The sequence below is a fragment of the Helianthus annuus genome, chromosome 3 (assembly GCF_002127325.2).
Source record: "Helianthus annuus cultivar XRQ/B chromosome 3, HanXRQr2.0-SUNRISE, whole genome shotgun sequence".
Lineage (NCBI taxonomy): Eukaryota > Viridiplantae > Streptophyta > Magnoliopsida > Asterales > Asteraceae > Helianthus > Helianthus annuus.
This window is the reverse complement of record NC_035435.2, coordinates 134,025,567-134,045,460: the sequence shown is the minus strand read 5'-3', so window position 1 is coordinate 134,045,460 and position 19,894 is coordinate 134,025,567. Positions and strand designations below refer to the sequence as shown.

The following is a 19,894-nucleotide window of genomic DNA, read 5'->3' as shown; positions in this document are numbered from 1 at the left end:
ATCTATAATCATGTTTGAAACATATAAAATAGGTTGATGCAAAATATTTATTTTGCATAGTGTACAAGTTGAAACATGTTACTTGAGTCGCTTGCATGTAACAAAGCGGTTAAAAGTAGTTAAAAGTTCTTGAAATGTCAAGATAAATGGAGCGACCATAGGTTAAATACGGAGGGGATGAGAAAGAGCAAAAGAAGATGGTCTAGTGTGTCACAGGTTTTTTTGGGAAGCATAATTATTGATTATACACTATTTTATGTTGGTAATAATATTAGGTTGGATGATATGGTATTAGTTAGTATGGCAAAGTATTTTAAAGAGTGATATGTTGAATTCGTAGTCACTGTTTTGTTAGATGATGTTCATTTTTGTCATCTGGGTCTCAACTTTTGATGTGTTTACATGTTATAGGGTTAATTGTATCTCAATGCAGACACTTATCAAGATGGTTGTTTCACATGGTATCAATCTTTTGATTTTATAAATGTTGATGACATACACGTTCATTTAGAGTGGAATCTTGATTGGATTACCTACCTAAAAACGGAACATTACAATCTTAAGTCAAACTGCATATGCACAAGGCTTCTATTGTATTTTAGAGTGTAATTCTCATACATATATATTTATATATTTATTTCAATTTTTTTAAAAATAAAAAAATGGAAGCTCTTTTAAGATTGCATAAGCAATTGTCCATATTGCTTCATACTCTCAGAAGCTAAAGCTATAAAAATGTCGTTGAGTAGTTTTAGATTTCATCGGGGAAAGTCAAACTAATAATATTCAAAACTTATAATTTTAGCAATTGCATATAGCAATAGGGCTTACTCAGTTACGTAAACTCGCCACCTAAGTATTTTGTTATTTACTTTTTTCAGGTTATAGTTTTGAGTTTTGAGGGCTGTTGGGAAATTGGTAGATTAGAGAATGCAACTGCATATGTGGGATTGAAACAATTGCTGTTAATGACTCTTGTTGCTAATGCTTGATTTTAAAAATATTATTGTCAATTAAGACATTTTCATGACACTTAAGTTAATGATAATTCCTTAAATCATAGAGTGGTAAATAGTATAAGAGCTTAAAGACCATTTCTAAGTTACATACATTGATTGTGGTTTTATTTTTAGTGAGTATTCATTTAAAATCTTGGTATGAGGTAAGTTTGGAAGACAGTAGGACTTATAATTGAAATGATATGTTATGATTACTATATCTAATTAATAGTTTTATTTTAATGTATATAGCAATTTAAATAATGTGATTATTTAAACTATATTTTTGATGAGCATTATCATAGTTAGTTTGCAGAAAGTATCTTTTGTGCTCTTAGTTACTACACACATATTACAAAAGAATAATAGTAATCGGTTGGGAAGATTTTAACAAGTTAAACAACCAGTTGCAACGTGCGGGTAACCAACTAGCATCAACATTATTTTAGAGAACATATAATAGAACAAAACACCAATATAAATGTCACACCCCCAAAATACCACATGCGGAGATCCCCGCGAGGCGTGTGACGTACCAGGATCCAAGCCACCAATCACATTGAACTCATAAATATATTTAAACAAAACTTTCATTCATTAACATAAAGTGATACAAACATCACATATCATTCGTTGTATACAGCGGAAGCATAATTCATTTGTTAAGTGTTTCGTGAACCATTAAGCTTGTAATGAAATTCCATGTATCTCGACCCATGACCACTCCAGCATTCCAGACAGCAAGTTCCAATGATATAAACCTACAACCTGCAAGCATGCAGACAAGTGTGTCAGACGACGCTGGTGAGTTCAAAGTTTTGTTAACGAGTTTAGTTTACCAGATACATGTATAAAACAGTTTAACAATTTGATTTGATTTGATTTGATGTTGATTTGATGTTGTAATTACTCGATTACCGTTTGTGGCGACTAGATATGAATGCCCAACCCCAATGCCTCCATTTAGGCATTGGTCATGATGTCAAGGTATCAAACAACCTTGAATAGATGTAAGGGGTCTTATATATACACGATGTGAATGCCCAACCCCAATGCCTCTAACTAGGCATTGGTCATGAAGTCCAGGTAATTAGTTCACGCCCGTCCTTTCGGCCCGGTGTGAGGGTGCCAAACCTAATAGCGCTATCAACTAAATACCTCGTTGCTTCTTCAGCAACACGGTAGATGTACGGGGTCTTACATGATTTATACTGTGTTCAATAACCAACATCCCAATTAAACAGTTTACCCAGTATTCCCTTCAGAAACGTTTACCAGATGTCCCAAACCACCGGGACGCATGCTTAGAAAAGTGCAGTGAACTCACCTTAGATTTGCTCGGTAAGATTAGCTACTTTATTATCAATTGATCAAGCACGCCCTAACATGATTTATTAATAACCATTAGCTTCGTGTTCGTATCGTGCCGCCTACTTTGTGATATATTGTACAAGTTGCACTCAGGGAATACACACATAAGTATACATGTTATAACAGTTTGCTATGTCGTACACTATCCAAGTTGGCACAACTTATCCACACAACATTCTTTCATACCACACATAACAGATAAGTTCACTAGTCACATACCCGTTTCATGATAGTACTTAACAGCTAAGTGAACTACTCATCATAAACAAGTCAAGTGTTAGTTAACATTATTAGCAGGCAATTAATTCTCATTCCATAACAAAATTAACTTCACAAATTAATGCACTAGGAATCATGACATTAATGGCTGACAAAAAGTAATGTGTACAGTAGTTATCCACATGCAACCTTAATAAATTCTTCTTACAAACACCAGTGTAATTTGACTACTAAAGACATGATTGGCCGATCATTGAGTTGTCACATAGACTTGTGTTTGTTTCACGTAAATGAGCTGTCAAAACTTTCTCAATCATGATATCAATTAATGAATTCACATGCAATTACTTTAAAGGGGTTCGTTGATGATATATAAGGGTTCGCCAACACTAACACACACACAATCAAAGTTCTATCATATTATCACATGACCGATTACATACATGAAATATTGTACTGTCATCATCAATCAATCATGACACCATGCAGACCCTATTCCCATGGTCATTAAGGTGTCTAACTATCCGTCACGTGCACAGCCCCCCCCCCCATCTCATGTTTAAACATTAGTGGTCCAATAGGATTCCTTTTGTTTGCGATCATGACAGAAGCATTTAAATGTTGTCGGCCACTCCATCTCTAATGCATATTTCAAACAAATTCCGAAAATAAGTACATCATACTAACAGTTGATTATGATCTGTTCTAACCCAACAATTATTCACACAACATCTATACTCCATTAGCAATTTTGGACCCACACCAAGATTAATCGACAAGAAGTATGGATCGGAAAATCCGTAGATTACTTACCGAGGAGAGATATGTGCAAGAGACAAACTAACACGAGGAGAAAGGACTTCGAACAGAACCTCGTCGAATCAAACAGGATTGTCGTCGCTTGTTAAAGAGGTGCCTAGGGTTTGCAATACGTGAAGGAAAGGGGATTGTTTTCCCACAACATGCATGGCCGTAATTAATATAGGGGTGTGTGGGCTCGAATTAGACTTCCACTGCTATGGGCCGAGAATAGTCAAACCACTCATGTGATTTGGGTTTAACACATGTAGTGGGCTAAAGTAGATTATAAGGTGATTAAAGTGTGTGTGTGCAGTCCATTCAGGATAGTTTGGGCTCGGCTCATGCTTGTTCGGGCCGGGCCGGAGTGAAGTGTATCACGAAGGTCGCTGACATGGCCCAAAAGTTGTCATGCACACTAAACGAACTAATAACAAGTGCGGAACGTATAACACATCGAGGCGAAATAGTAAGGAACTAGATTAGAAAGTTAGACGTTACTAACCTTAAGGGTTCGGGTTGTCACATCATCCCCAACTTAAAAGAAATTTCGTCCCGAAATTTGACAAGTAAACACAAAAGGGTGAAGTGATAAATCAAGATTGTTGCGGATTTTTCCCAGGTGCCACATCATCCCCAACTTGAAATGGAATTTCGTCCCGAAATTCATCAATAGTACCGGAATTAGATTGATCATCAGGAAAAAGTTGAGGATACTTGAGTTTCGTCTGATCCTCGCGCTCCCACGTGAACTACGGTTCACGCCTTGAGTTCCAACGAACTCTTACAATCGGGGTTCGGCTATGTTTACGCTCCTTGACCTCCCGGTCCATGATCTCTATAGGTTCTTCAACAAATTACAACTTGTTGTCAATCTGCAACTCTTGAAACGGCACAACCAGTGTCTCATCAGACAGACACTTCTTCAATTGCGAAACATGAAAGACATCATGCACGTTACCCAACTCAGCAGATAACTCGAGCTTGTAAGCCACTTTACTGATTCGTTCCAGGATTTTTAAATGGTCCGTCGTAGCGTGGATTAAGCTTGTCGCGTTTTCTATAGCGTACCGCACCCTCCCGGGGTGAGACTTTCGATTATGACACGTTCGCCTACAGCGAGTTCCCGGTGTTTCCTAAGCCTATCAGCTTTCCTGACAGTCACGCGTTGCCGCCAAACGACTCTCAATACAAATAACCTTTCTAAGAGTCCCAAGTACAGTCCTGGACCGTAATTAGTCCAACAAGAAGGTTGATATTATCATCTATGCAAAGCCCCACACAGAGCTGTATGCATACTAAAACGGTAACGGCTGGATGTCCAAAGATAAGTGTCCTTCCAAATGCTTACTAAAGTCAATCACACACACGCTCGCAGCATGTCTTCGTGTGTCAGGATGGTTCATTGCTCTGTCCGGTTGTCCTACAGTGACATGAAATGCTCATGTCTATACGTGAGCCAAGAGTGTTATGTATTGCCGGTCATAAATCAGGTATAGCTCAAAATCAAAGGTAACAGGAGGTGGCACCTCGTGCCTAAAAGCCGCCTCTCTCAGCGGAACATTCACAGCTGCGAAGAGTCGTCAGTTTCCTTGATTGCAAGATAGTATGTTGGTTACATGAGACAATCAATGATCACCCAGGTGACACCAGTTTCCATTTCGAGTTGTGAGTAGGCTAGTGACAGAATCCATGGCAGTCTGTTCCCATTTCCATATGTGTGTTTCTAGTTGCTGATTCTTCTCCTTGACTTTCCCACAAGTCAAACATCATTCACATACATAGCTAGGTGGGCCTTCATGCCCGGTCACGAGTACAAGATCCTCCGATCCTAACATATTCCATCAAATCCAGATGACCAGCATATCGAGGCTGGTGTGCTTCGCTCAACACAAGTTCCCTCAGATGGTTGCATAGAAGAATCCATATTTGTTTCATAAAGTAGCGAGTACCGTCCGACCTGCCATGGTTGCTTCCCCATGCCCCACATGGGTTCAACTTGGAATTTCTCTCTCTTCAGTTCTCTAGTTTGGTCAAAGTCGTAACCGTCCAAAATTCCATCCAGCGATGCCATTAACTGAGTTAGCTTTTCTGAATGGCAAGTACACGGGAGGCTCTTGTGATCGGTTTAAGCAGTGCATCTGGTACCGTCCAAGTAATGCCTCCAACTTAAATCCAAAGGCCACGGCTTCTACTGCAGGTTGTGAGTCGTTCAATTCCTCTGGTTATGCCACCGCGTAAACCATCACCTTCTCGTGTTGCATCGGCGTGTAACTGGTACTCTGATTCAGACCATCATGGCATACCACTAGATCACCCGTACCCTCGGGTGAAGACGATGCTCAGGGCATTGCAGAGTTGAGCTTCAAAAGCTGAAAGGACGTCCACCTGTTTTGTCTTCCACGAACACAGTACCCTGCTGTGCTAAAGAGATTTAAGTTGCGCGATCTTCGAGAATCCTATGATGAATTTGCAATAGCATCTAGTGAGACCAAGAAATTGCTGCATCCTCGAAGGAATCTCTGGTGTCGATCAGTTTCTAACCAAAACGGGTCTTAGCGAGGTCCACGCATATTCCTACTTCGTTGGTTACATGTTCATATGCATCTCTCGAATCTAGATGTTACACTAAACAGGACTTCGCACGTAATGGCTCCTCCCTTAGGAGCCCTAAAATAAGATACAGATGTCGTCTACGATGTTCCTTCGTGCTGGAAATGATTCAACACGTTGTTAATAAGCATAGTCGATTCATGTGATCCATGCAGCTGCGGGTGTGATGATTGACCCAGAGGTTTTGGAATACAATGTCACAATGGCCGCCCTGCGTCCGATATGTCATCGTAGGAACATTCTTCCCTCTGGACTCCCATCTGATGATAGTTCATTTGTTATTCAATCCTCGAATGGAAGCTCGACCCCCGCAACTGGTCGTCAGGTTGTCAATATATGGTCGTGGCAAACGGTTCTCTACTGTCACCTTATTGAGTTCTTGCAAATCAGTACACATATCAAAAGGCTTATCTTCACGGATATAACTGGGGCTCCCCAAAGCGAAAAGCTAGGTCCGACAAAACTCTTGTCCAACAGCTCCTGTTGTTGATTAGACAGCTCTTGCAACCCTCCTAGTGTAAGATGGTAAGAGTGCGTGTAGTCAGGGATGCCTCTGGCGCGAGATCATACTGAGATTTTGCCTACCAGTTGTGGAAGTGAACCCGAAAGCTCCTTGGGTAGCATATCGAAAGGAGTCACGAATGACTGTTGGATCCATGGTCCTCTGTTTCCTTGGCCCTAAAATTAGTAACGGTTGCTAGTCTAGCGGAATAATCCCTCCGTAGGCACTTCTGGCCGTCATAGCTGAAATGCGCTGACCTTTGCACTACTCTGACGCTTTAGAACCAATAACGATTCTCCACACAAAATTTTCTCCTCACTGGTGTATCTGCACGATCTCTGGATAACCAATCCACTTTATCTACTGTATTGCAACCATCAAGGGTAGTGGAAGGAAGGTCGATGTCGAACACCTGTCCCCCAAGGTCATGTTTGCATCCCCGCGAACATATGAGGCTTCAATTGACTGGCATCAGCGGACTCCACAACAGGTTTGGTTTCAAGAAGCATTAGGGTTAAATAGAATAGAGACGAAGCGAATAGCTACCCATCCAAGCTATCATGTTGCTATTATGCCTGGTATAGCCTATGCCAATACTAAATGTCCTTCCATGAGCTTCATTTCCAGTGTTGTTTTTGTCACGAGAATTTTCAGTACTACCGTCGTGCCCTTGGTTGTCGTCACCTTGACTTAACACAGTCAGTCCATGTGGAGGTCACCTTCGTTTCCATACTGTAAGCTACGGTTACGAGTACCTTGATGTTGCCATGACTGTTGCCTCTTCTGTCGTTTGCTCGAGTCTAGGCCCTAAAATCTTCAACAACCGGGTCCATCTTGTCACATTTGCGTGTCACGCACTAAGGCGTTACTCCTGGTGCGGGCAGTTAGACATTCCACCCTATAGTCAGTTGTCATCGATTACGTCCCGTTTGATTCGTAAGTGTTGACTCCCATAAGTTGCTTACTAGGGTTAAAGATTCGACTGAAGCCAATTTGCTGATGTTCGTTGCTAGAACCAAGGTTGTTCTAATACTGAAGTCGGTGAGATATTACGATCATCCTTTTGTCCCCCGATGCTACAAGTTGCTTGAGTAATACACGGTCCATTACGAGAGTGTTGCAGAAGAGATCGCACTTCAGGATCTAAGACGTCAATACATTAAGTGCCGGCAAACGGAGAGGAGTGAGGGAGGTATAGACCAATCGTTGATGCTGCAACATCCAACCCACGGACGTTCGTACAAGCACCTAACATTCTACACAGTTCGCTAGGCGTTCAGGTGGGTGTTCAGGTAATACTTGTTAGCACCGAGATTCGAAAGGATTCAGAGAGAAGTGAAAAGGTCACGTTCAAGTAAGAAACAATCACTGCTATGACTCCTATAGGCTTGTTACGTTTCACATTGATCAAAGAACAGAGCAAAACCCTTTTTCACTTGTTAGGCCTCACTGGGACTCACATGCACACCACATTATTATTATGTGTGCACCCACAATAATATTGTGATTTGCATGCTCATCTCAGCTCCTCCTAACTCATGTCAAATGGTTCCTCAAACTTAAGTAGCAAACAAAGAGCATCATGAATGTTTAGGGAAATATCACCCTATCAGTCACATAACACATGCAAGTAATACACGAATTCACACTGTTGTGCTAAACGTGCAATCACATGCAATATCATATGAAAGTGTTCACTAGTTTGCAGTATAATGAGTAAACGAAAGACGAACCTTGCAATCTGGAGCTGAGTGTCATGGTCGTGTTCACGTATTCAGATTTGTTCAGTTATAGTCTGGTTTTACAAAAATGTTTTAAAACCAAGTTCACTATAACCAGTGGCTCTGATACCAAACTGTCACACCCCCAAAATACCACATGCGGAGATCCCCGCGAGGCGTGTGACGTACCAGGATCCAAGCCACCAATCACATTGAACTCATAAATATATTTAAACAAAACTTTCATTCATTAACATAAAGTGATACAAACATCACATATCATTCGTTGTATACAGCGGAAGCATAATTCATTTGTTAAGTGTTTCGTGAACCATTAAGCTTGTAATGAAATTCCATGTATCTCGACCCATGACCACTCCAGCATTCCAGACAGCAAGTTCCAATGATATAAACCTACAACCTGCAAGCATGCAGACAAGTGTGTCAGACGACGCTGGTGAGTTCAAAGTTTTGTTAACGAGTTTAGTTTACCAGATACATGTATAAAACAGTTTAACAATTTGATTTGATTTGATTTGATGTTGATTTGATGTTGTAATTACTCGATTACCGTATGTGGCGACTAGATATGAATGCCCAACCCCAATGCCTCCATTTAGGCATTGGTCATGATGTCAAGGTATCAAACAACCTTGAATAGATGTAAGGGGTCTTATATATACACGATGTGAATGCCCAACCCCAATGCCTCTAACTAGGCATTGGTCATGAAGTCCAGGTAATTAGTTCATGCCCGTCCTTTCGGCCCGGTGTGAGGGTGCCAAACCTAATAGCGCTATCAACTAAATACCTCGTTGCTTCTTCAGCAACACGGTAGATGTACGGGGTCTTACATGATTTATACTGTGTTCAATAACCAACATCCCAATTAAACAGTTTACCCAGTATTCCCTTCAGAAACGTTTACCAGATGTCCCAAACCACCGGGACGCATGCTTAGAAAAGTGCAGTGAACTCACCTTAGATTTGCTCGGTAAGATTAGCTACTTTATTATCAATTGATCAAGCACGCCCTAACATGATTTATTAATAACCATTAGCTTCGTGTTCATATCGTGCCGCCTACTTTGTGATATATTGTACAAGTTGCACTCAGGGAATACACACATAAGTATACATGTTATAACAGTTTGCTATGTCGTACACTATCCAAGTTGGCACAACTTATCCACACAACATTCTTTCATACCACACATAACAGATAAGTTCACTAGTCACATACCCGTTTCATGATAGTACTTAACAGCTAAGTGAACTACTCATCATAAACAAGTCAAGTGTTTGTTAACATTATTAGCAGGCAATTAATTCTCATTCCATAACAAAATTAACTTCACAAATTAATGCACTAGGAATCATGACATTAATGGCTGACAAAAAGTAATGTGTACAGTAGCTATCCACATGCAACCTTAATAAATTCTTCTTACAAACACCAGTGTAATTTGACTACTAAAGACATGATTGGCCGATCATTGAGTTGTCACATAGACTTGTGTTTGTTTCACGTAAATGAGCTGTCAAAACTTTCTCAATCATGATATCAATTAATGAATTCACATGCAATTACTTTAAAGGGGTTTGTTGATGATATATAAGGGTTCGCCAACACTAACACACACACAATCAAAGTTCTATCATATTATCACATGACCGATTATATACATGAAATATTGTACTGTCATCATCAATCATGACACCATGCAGACCCTATTCCCATGGTCATTAAGGTGTCTAACTATCCATCACGTGCACAGCCCCCCCCCCATCTCATGTTTAAACATTAGTGGTCCAATAGGATTCCTTTTGTTTGCGATCATGACAGAAGCATTTAAATGTTGTCGGCCACTCCAACTCTAATGCATATTTCAAACAAATTCCGAAAATAAGTACATCATACTAACAGTTGATTATGATCTGTTCTAACCCAACAATTATTCACACAACATCTATACTCCATTAGCAATTTTGGACCCACACCAAGATTAATCGACAAGAAGTATGGATCGGAAAATCCGTAGATTACTTACCGAGGAGAGATATGTGCAAGAGACAAACTAACACGAGGAGAAAAGACTTCGAACAGAACCTCGTCAAATCAAACAGGATTGTCGTCGCTTGTTAAAGAGGTGCCTAGGGTTTGCAATACGTGAAGGAAAGGGGATTGTTTTCCCACAACATGCATGGCCGTAATTAATATAGGGGTGTGTGGGCTCGAATTAGACTTCCACTGCTATGGGCCGAGAATAGTCAAACCACTCATGTGATTTGGGTTTAACACATGTAGTGGGCTAAAGTAGATTATAAGGTGATTAAAGTGTGTGTGTGCAGTCCATTCAGGATAGTTTGGGCTCGGCTCATGCTTGTTCGGGCCGGGCCGGAGTGAAGTGTATCACGAAGGTCGCTGACATGGCCCAAAAGTTGTCATGCACACTAAACGAACTAATAACAAGTGCGGAACGTATAACACATCGAGGCGAAATAGTAAGGAACTAGATTAGAAAGTTAGACGTTACTAACCTTAAGGGTTCGGGTTGTCACAATAAAAGTAGTTGGTATTTATAATGTTAAATTATTATTTAATCGATATATGTAATGTTTATAGCATAGATAGATCACACTGATTCTATGAATAAGAAAACTAACATAAGTACAACTAAGGTAAATCAATAACTCCTTGAAGCATCGGGCGAGATTCCTACTATTATATTACTAGTGGGAAACCCGCGCGTTGCGGCGGAGTCGACAAGACGGAGTGAGAACATTTATATATATAAGGTGTATATATAGATAAAAGATTTGACTAGTTAAGAGATAAAAGACAACCATAATCAACCAATCATAAACATAATTGAAATTTCGACCTCTATACAATACAAAAGGGCAAGTAAGATTACATGAACATTGGGTGATTGGGTAAAAATTTGGGCACTAAGCAGTAACTGATTATTATATTTTTAAGACGAATGACATACAAGAATTTGGAATACTACATGAACATTGGGTGATTGGGTAAAACTTTAGGCACTAAGCAGTAACTGATTACTATATTTTTAAGACGAATGACATACAAGAATTTGGACATCAAGCTTTTCAAAGCCATTCCGCCCAACATCAACCCAAACAAATTCACCTATAAAGGTCTTGAATGCCTATGTAAAAAGCAAAGTTTTTGAACCTGCGATGGGTTTAAATGCAAAAAAATAAAAAGAAAGAACTGCATTCAGAGGTAGTGTTGTTTGAAGGTGCTTCTTGGCAGCTTATAAGTTGAAATGAACTACATTCAAGCTATAAATGAACTACATATAAGTTGAAATGAACTACATTAGATTGGTCAAACCGATTGGTCCAAGGTCCCTCAAAGTATATTTATAGTGAATGTAACCTCTTAAATGACTAACTTAAAAATTAATTTAATATTGTAATAATATTAACTTTCGAAAATCTTAACTAATTCGTTATTTAGAAAAACAAATCAAGTAGATAAAAACATAGTTTATAAATTAACCGGACCCATGCCCCGTTAACCAACCCGCCTATTTCCACCACTACACTTAGCCATACGGATTCAGAAGACGTGTTCTTACTTTGACCTGGTCTTGAATGACATCTCTTTCAACAGCAGATTTTTTAACTCCAGCCCTCATAGTAGGTATTTGCAATAACCTTATCCCTATTGGCTTCAAGTTGTTTGATTTCTTTAATGATTTGCTCTTAATCTGCATAAATAATAAAAACCAAATATCAGAAATAAACAAAAAGAGAAGGCATTGACCTCTTAAATGACTAACTAAAACAAAAAGAGAAGCCAGTATATAGTTGTATCCTTTCGTTTTCTAACTCACCGCGATCGGAACAATAATCAGCATCAAGTGAGAGTAAAAAGTGCCTGGAGCTCAAAAAACTCAGGAGTTGGAGATGGGATTTGCTTTGGAACGGAGTGAAAGCAGCAAAAATGGATTCATTTATCTCCGTAAGTAGCTCAAACATGTATGAAGATGGTTGTCAACGGTTCGTTCTCTCGGAAATTCACTCAGGCACAAACGATTTCGATGAAAGCCTAATCGTGGGCACCGGTGACTCCCGCATTGTGTATAAAGCTTACATCGACTACGGAAGCAGAGTGGTCGCCATGAAACGATTCAAGAAGTTCATGATCGAAAATTGGTCGAAAAAATAGACTTCATGTCTAACTTTTGCAAAGAGATTGAAACATTATCTCAACCCAGGAATCCCAACTTAGTCCCATTAATAGGATACTGCTACCATAAATCCAAGGTTATCCTCGTTTACGAGTACATGGCTAACCGCAGCCTACGCAGTCACCTCTACGAAACCCAAAACCGCGACCGGCTCACTTGGAAACAAAGACTGAATATATGCATTGATGCAGCACAGGGTCTGGAATTTCTACAAACAGGTGGTGTGCATACTATCCTTCACAACAATGTAAACTGGTGTTCAGTCAAGCATTTCATCGAACACATAATCATGTTATGGTATGAAGATCACAGTATCTAATCGATCATAACAAAGGCTCAAGAAGTTAGCATATTACTTGTTTAAAATGACAAACTGGTGTTCAGCCAAGCATTTCATCGAACATATAACAAGCACTAAGTACGTTTGTATTTACCTGAACAACACAATGCTCTTTGTGGTGGATCAAATAGTAAGAACAAAGAGAGTTACAACAACAATCCAGACAATACGTACTACATTCACTTTTATTAGAATCCGCATGAAAACGACAAGAAAATAAATCACAGCATAAAGCACTATGTAGAATCCAATATGTGAATTGTGAACTCTTTCTACTATAAAAAAAACTATGGCTGAAAAAAAGCATAAAAAGGATAAAATCTAGAATCCATGAATAACCTGATGGCTGCCATTTACATCCTAAAAAATGATGTTTTAGCCATAGTGAGTGGCAAATGCATTACATTATCAGTAATATACTCTAGATATGTAGTCATTTTAGCAGCAAAAGAAAAATATATACAGAATGAATTCTGGTTATTACTCATAGTTGATACACATTTGATAGTACCAATCCAACCCATTCAAATCAATTCATTTAACGTGTCTTATATACATTCAATTAATACACCAATTCAATAACATACCAAAAAACAATTACAACATGCATAACTAACATACACGATAAAATACCTCTAATAGCCTCTCGTGGTGTCACAAATGGCTACTGTAGCTGTTAGAATCATCATTAAAGCCTCCAGAACTACAAAAGGTCAACATCAGTTGCTAAATCTAATAGAAACTAAAGTACGTTGCCTTAATAAATCAAAAGAAGGTCGCCGGACATACCTTCGTTCTCGAAAAACATACCCGTGGCCGCTAAATCAAAATCAGGTTGTCGGAACCAACCTTGACAACCATGTACTGCTGGAATCTCGTCTCAGTTGCCACCGATCTGCTCAAGAATCTTACCACCTAAACCATTTTTATGCTGATAAAATGAAGTAAACAATAGCAATCGTATAATCTATTGATTAAAAACAGTAACTCCAGTTTTTAATTTCTTTATTAACAACATTTATAATCCACCAAACCAAAATCTACAACAATTGCAAGTAATATCAATACCACAAGCTGCTCTTAAATATACTATTGTATTAAAAAATAAATAACTCTTAAAGAATCATGTCAATGAGCCGGCTTATTACACTAACACCATAAAACAAGTAATAACAATCACATAATCTATTAATCTACAAAACAAAATTAAAGTTAAAAACAAAAACATGAAAAAATAACCAAAACTAAAGAAACATAATATATACAACCTCAAAAATGGCGTCAAATTTACGCAAATGATTACCGCCAGTACACGCAGCAGAGTTCATCAAACCTTCATAAACCCTAGAGCATCCATTAGGTCGGCTCGGATTCCGGCCGGAATTTCTGAAGAAAATCGATACGTTGTCGTTTGTTGAGAAATCCGAGATAGATAAAACCTCATCATTGCAGATCTGATCGAAGTGCTTAACTTTACACAGATATCTTGGTGTTCTAGAATGACGTCGCATGTGTACCTTTTGCTTGATTTGAAGGAGAGATAGATGGTCATTATACAGAACTCAAAAGAACATAGTCGATTGAGGTTGGAGAGGTTACCTTTTGTGATGAGAACGGAGAACCAAATGGATTTGCTTGATTTGGACAGAGATTTTGATGAAACCCTAAAACCTGAATGAGGGTGCATTGATCGCTTCAGGCTTCATCTAGATTGAAATCATTGATTTGCTTCTTGAATCGTCGCTTCAATTGAGATATAAAGAAAGAAAGTGAAGAGGTGGCTATAGCAGACATTGAATGCGGCATTCAATACTATTGCAAAATCCCAATTTTAACCCTAGGCGTCTTAAAAATAAAGCCAAGTTCCCTTTATATGAGCTTGCACTCTCTTGTAAACGCTGCTTTAAAACTTGTACGCATGACAAAATTACATTTTTGTACATCACTTCTCCTTTTTATAGTATTATAGATAATTAACTAAGCCCAAAACTCATATTTAATTTTTCATATAACTTTTAGAGTATGGCGCGCGCATTCTATAACATTATGAATATATTGTTGTGATAAGCTTATTTTTCTTTACATTTTAAGTCGTTAGTAACTCGTTTGAAAATATATGAAATATAACTTTCATGTACTAACTATAATATCAAAATTCATGGCATAACAAATTATCTCTACTGGCCTATTCTAATATACTTAATCAGAAGACTCGGGTGTTACACGTACATAGCCCACTCACATTTTTTTATTCTCTCATACTCTAACCTTATGAGTTCATGGAAATAAATAGTTGCTGTATCATCAAAACAAAATAGCAAGCATCTATAAATGTTTTAGTTTGCTGTAATGGATATTAACATTTACAATGATTTAATTTGTTGTAAAGGTAATTTTATAGACTCCATTCCTTCACCGCCCATTATATATTATATACTATAAATTTATAACAATTCTTGGCATTGTTGTTTGTGTATTGAAGTTTGAATGATGGTTTTAAGAAACTTTAGTAAATAATAAATAAGCAACACTTTTTTTTTTAAATTTGTAACAATTCTTGGCATTGTTGTTTGTACTTTGTGTATTGAAGTTCGTATGATGGTTTTAAGAAACCATAGTAAATAATAAATAAGCAACACTTTTGTTTTTTTATAGAGTTGTGCCCTTAGCATGAAGAGCTTTTAAAAAAAATTGATTTTTACTTTGATGGCCCATACTTTTCATCTTTTTGCAAGTTTTTCGTTTTATGTTTCGTTCTATATTTTGCAAGTTAAAACGCCGCAACGTATGTGTGGAGTTCAACATTTTTTCGTCAACTTTTTCCCGTTTGACAGGCCCATCACAACACGTCTATTTTTCCCTGTTTGGCAATTAAGTTCGTCGCAACGCGTGGGTCCTAGACCATCTTAGTAATTTTTTATATGTTTTACGTTTCGGTCTAATTTTTTCACATTGACACGCCGCAATGGGCGTGCGTGGTTCAAAGATTTTACTTTGCTTTTCGTTCAATGTTATTTTTTTTTCTTTTTAATTTATTTTGTTTTTACGAGCTTTTCTGGTGTTGATGGTCACTGACAATGGTGTAACATTGGTTGGCATGGTTTTACGCCCCCACCGCAACGCGTGGATGGTAGTTTAACTCAATTCTAACAAATAGCATTTCCTAGTTGATTGATCAATCGAGGCCGGATAGCTTGCAACGTTGGATAAGAAGATGAATAAGCACAAACTTGGGTACGATAAAATGCTTTTCAAATAAACAAAAACAGAAAATATCAAGATCCTCATAACACAAATTAAAAAGTTCAAATTACCCAAAAAAGCATACTAGAATGTCATTATTCAACCATCGATTGCTTAAAGGAGTTGAACATGCAGTTGAAATGCATATCCTAATCAGCTGTGATAAGAATATCATCCATGACTTGCTCTATGATTTCTTTGGATTCCTTAAGCGAGGCAATGCTTCTTTGAAGCCTCTCCCTTTTTTTAGCCACGGATGGCGGTTCGTCCAACATCTTTTCTATACCAGCACCCTGCAACATCACTTCTTTCACTAGTGCTGTCTCCATCTCCTTAATGACAACTTTTTGGATCATAAAACGGAGCGTAAGTGCTAACCACTCTACCATTCTTTTCATAACAATTTCCCAATAAGCAGTCATCCTCATTTTCAAATTAAACGCTTGATCCCTTAAGTTTATAGGAACATTAAACAAATGCTTAACCTTAGCCAGCCCATACCCAGTGATATTAGCCGATTCTGAACGTCTGGTCATTGCATCTGATAATTGGTAATTGGTAGACTTTAATTGGTTCCAAGAAGCATTAAAACCATCAGGGTCACATGTGTAACCTGTGATCTTCTCCATCTCTATCATTTCAACAACTCTTTTCAAAAACTTGTTCTTCGTTTTTGCCATCACATTCTGAGCTACTTTTCTCATGGAAGCAAGTAACTGAGGATAATTCTCACAATGATCTGTCAAAACCTTACCACAAATATCCTCAAGATAGCCCCACACTTTGTTTACAAAGCTGATAGGCAAATCGGAGATGCTGCTTACTTTTCGTTGTAGCAAGTATAAAAACACATACTGAGGATGAAAATGCGGCAACTGGATTCCACTAGATTCCTGCAAAACCCGAATCTCTTCAACTAGAAAATTTTCAGATGGTTTGGCATTCATATGTAGCTCTTTTGAGAACTCGTCTATCATTTCAACCAACCGAGCATTGCAACACATATGTTTATTCTCCAAGTCATCATCAAACTCACCTCTCATAAAAATTTTCTCAAGAGTTTCTTTCAAAGATACAATGATCTGAGTAAAAGCTATCATTGCATCAGGTAGACTTGTAAGATTCTGGGGTAACTTGTTGAGTTCCAAAACCAAATCATTAAGCTTCTCATTGATCTTCCTGATAATATCGGGCAAGCATTTGGATATGATCACCGATTGGATTTGAACAAGCTTATGTGCCAAAACAGGAATACCCACCATGGACTTGTCAATCACGGACAATAAAGGATGAGTTTCAAAAAGTTTGGTTTCTTGGATTCGAGCTTCATCATATGTTTCATTGTCGATCCGGTTTCTAACACAGACGTAGCCGAGGCCAATATTGACCGCATTTGTGGTAACCTTCTCAAGTAGGCCATCCGGTGATCGGTCAGATTTGGTAACAACAGCGAGTGTCCTCTGTCCAGTGCTATCCACACGTTGTGACATTCTAATGGATTCACATGTTGTAAAATCAATGGTGGCGGAAAGAACATTGAGAATGATACTTTCTTCAGGCTCTATGTGCTCCATTATGATTTCTGAAATATTCAAAAACATATATGATGATACCGAATATTGACAAATATAACATCTTTAGCTTCACGTGTCCTGATCAAAGACTTCAACTAACGGTTGTGTTTGTATTTTAAGTCCACATCTACCAAGTGTATATGGAAGACGATATTATAGGTGGCAATCATGATTTGGGCGATTCGGGAAACCTCAAATTAGAAAACAGTTTAATTTTGATCTGCCCGAATTAGACAACGAGACAAAATGGACAACTATTATAAAACTTGTTAACATAAAAAAGGTTTAAACGAGTTAGCACTACCATGTGACTATTAATTGTCCCTATCAACCTGACTGCGTTTATATCATAACCCATTTTAACATGTAACAAATTAATAGTATTAAGACTGGCTCATTTTGGCACGGATTCATTTTGTAGAACATGTATTAACCCGAACCCATTTTGACGTTCAACCAAACCTGATGAACCTGTATTACAACACAAAGTATGTACCATAACTGTATGCCCAAAATGCTCCAACAATACAAATATTCGACTTTTGACACTTATAAATGCACGCATAATAATAATAATAATAATAATAATAATAATAATAATAATAATAATAATAATAATAATAATAATAATAATAATAATAATAATAATAATAATAATAATAATAATAATAATAATAATAATAATAATTTAACTTATGAGTCCAAAAATTGATGAAAAATAACACTTACACTATCACCAAAACAAAATAATCTGTATATGCAAATGTATCAATTTGCTGCATGTAATTGCACTTTATTTAGAAAAGGCGAAAAATACCTGAAATTTGTTCGTAAATGTTTTCTGGTTGATCATCAACCGGAACCCGAGTAATTCCAGGTAAATCAATCATTGTAAGATCCGGAACACCATTCTTTTTTACCACCAAAGTCAACGGGACATTGGATATACCTTTAGAGTTTCCAGCAATCTCCACCGTAGCCGAATTGATGGCTTCTGATATCCGGCTTTCCTCCATGATCATAACAGTTTTCTTCTGAAACTCCAGACGGAATTCTGGCACAGGACCCGGATGATGTTGAAGCCTCATTATAAGAGGTACCCTTGTGCAAATACCTTGTCCGCGAGGCAAACTTATACCGGCAAGTGACTCTAGAATGCTAGACTTGCCAGAGGACTGATCCCCTACAACAACAATGGTAGGGAGTGGAATGCCGTGTTGGGTAACATTTAGGCCGCGGAGTTTGTCGACCGCGTCAAGAATGGGACGTATCTTATCATTGTAAGTTGACACTAGAGGTGGAAAATTTTGTTTTTGATCATTGGAAAAAGGTTGGATTAGTGCACCAACATTGGATGTTGTGGTGTCATTGTTAAATAGGAATGATGCATTATCCATTGCAGCCGGAACCAAGAGAAAGAGGTTGTGGGTAAGTTTAAGTTGGATAGGAGGGTTGATAAGTTTATATTGGCTTCAACATCTTGAAAAGGAATACAAATGGTTTCAAATAAACTGTTCGCGTTTCAGGTACCTCCATTAAAAGTACCCACATGACATTCAAAAACCACCTCATTGGTTGATGGGCAAACTCTTCGATTCATGGGGTTGACTCATGAACTGCTACGACAAACTTATAGCCCTTGATGCAATGCTACTAAATTATATTTAGAAGTTCTTGATTTAATATACAAACACGCCACTATATAATTTGGTTGATTTTCCCCAATGCTACATGGCCTATATAATTTTAATCGTTATCGGCTCGACTAATAAAAACAATAAAAGGGAGTATCAACCACAAAATGACAAAAAAAAGGCTACTATCCCGAAACTGTTGCCTGTTGGTACCGAGCGTGCCGCACCGAACCATTTTCAGCAGTGGCGGAACTAGAAGAAATATTCAGGGGTATCCCAAATTTTTTTACGATACATTTATAGAACATAATTTTTTTTACCTGCATTACGGGGCGGGGCGGGGCCGATCCTGAAAATTCAAGTGCCCTGGGTGAGCCAAAAAAAGGCCCTTAGGCCTTAGACCATGTGTAGTGGTTAAGAAAAATAATGCCTCCACCATGGGGCATTATCCGACACGTGGCTGTCCAGTCAGCATGGGGTGTTATTGCAAAAGTGGCGTAGTGGGAATAATGCCCAATAATCCCTTTTAGGCGTTTTTTTGTTAAAAAAAAAAGCAAGCTAGTTTCTCATTGGCCAGTCAAACCCAGTCAACCCATCACAATCTCTTTTAGGCGTGGTTCTAAAAACGCCAAGCCAATTTTTTTTCAAAAAAACTGCC

The 19,894-nt window shown here is 38.2% G+C and overlaps 1 protein-coding gene across 1 annotated transcript; it reads right to left on the bottom strand.

The window, feature by feature from the left end:
• Positions 1 to 16,177: 16,177 nt before the first annotated feature.
• Positions 16,178 to 18,999, bottom strand: LOC110932098 (dynamin-related protein 4C). Its single transcript, XM_022175456.1, has 2 exons — positions 18,420 to 18,999; positions 16,178 to 17,610 (listed from the first exon to the last, which is right to left on the bottom strand). Exons 1-2 carry the CDS (start codon positions 18,997 to 18,999, stop codon positions 16,178 to 16,180), a joined length of 2,013 nt encoding a protein of 670 aa, XP_022031148.1.
• Positions 19,000 to 19,894: the final 895 nt, after the last annotated feature.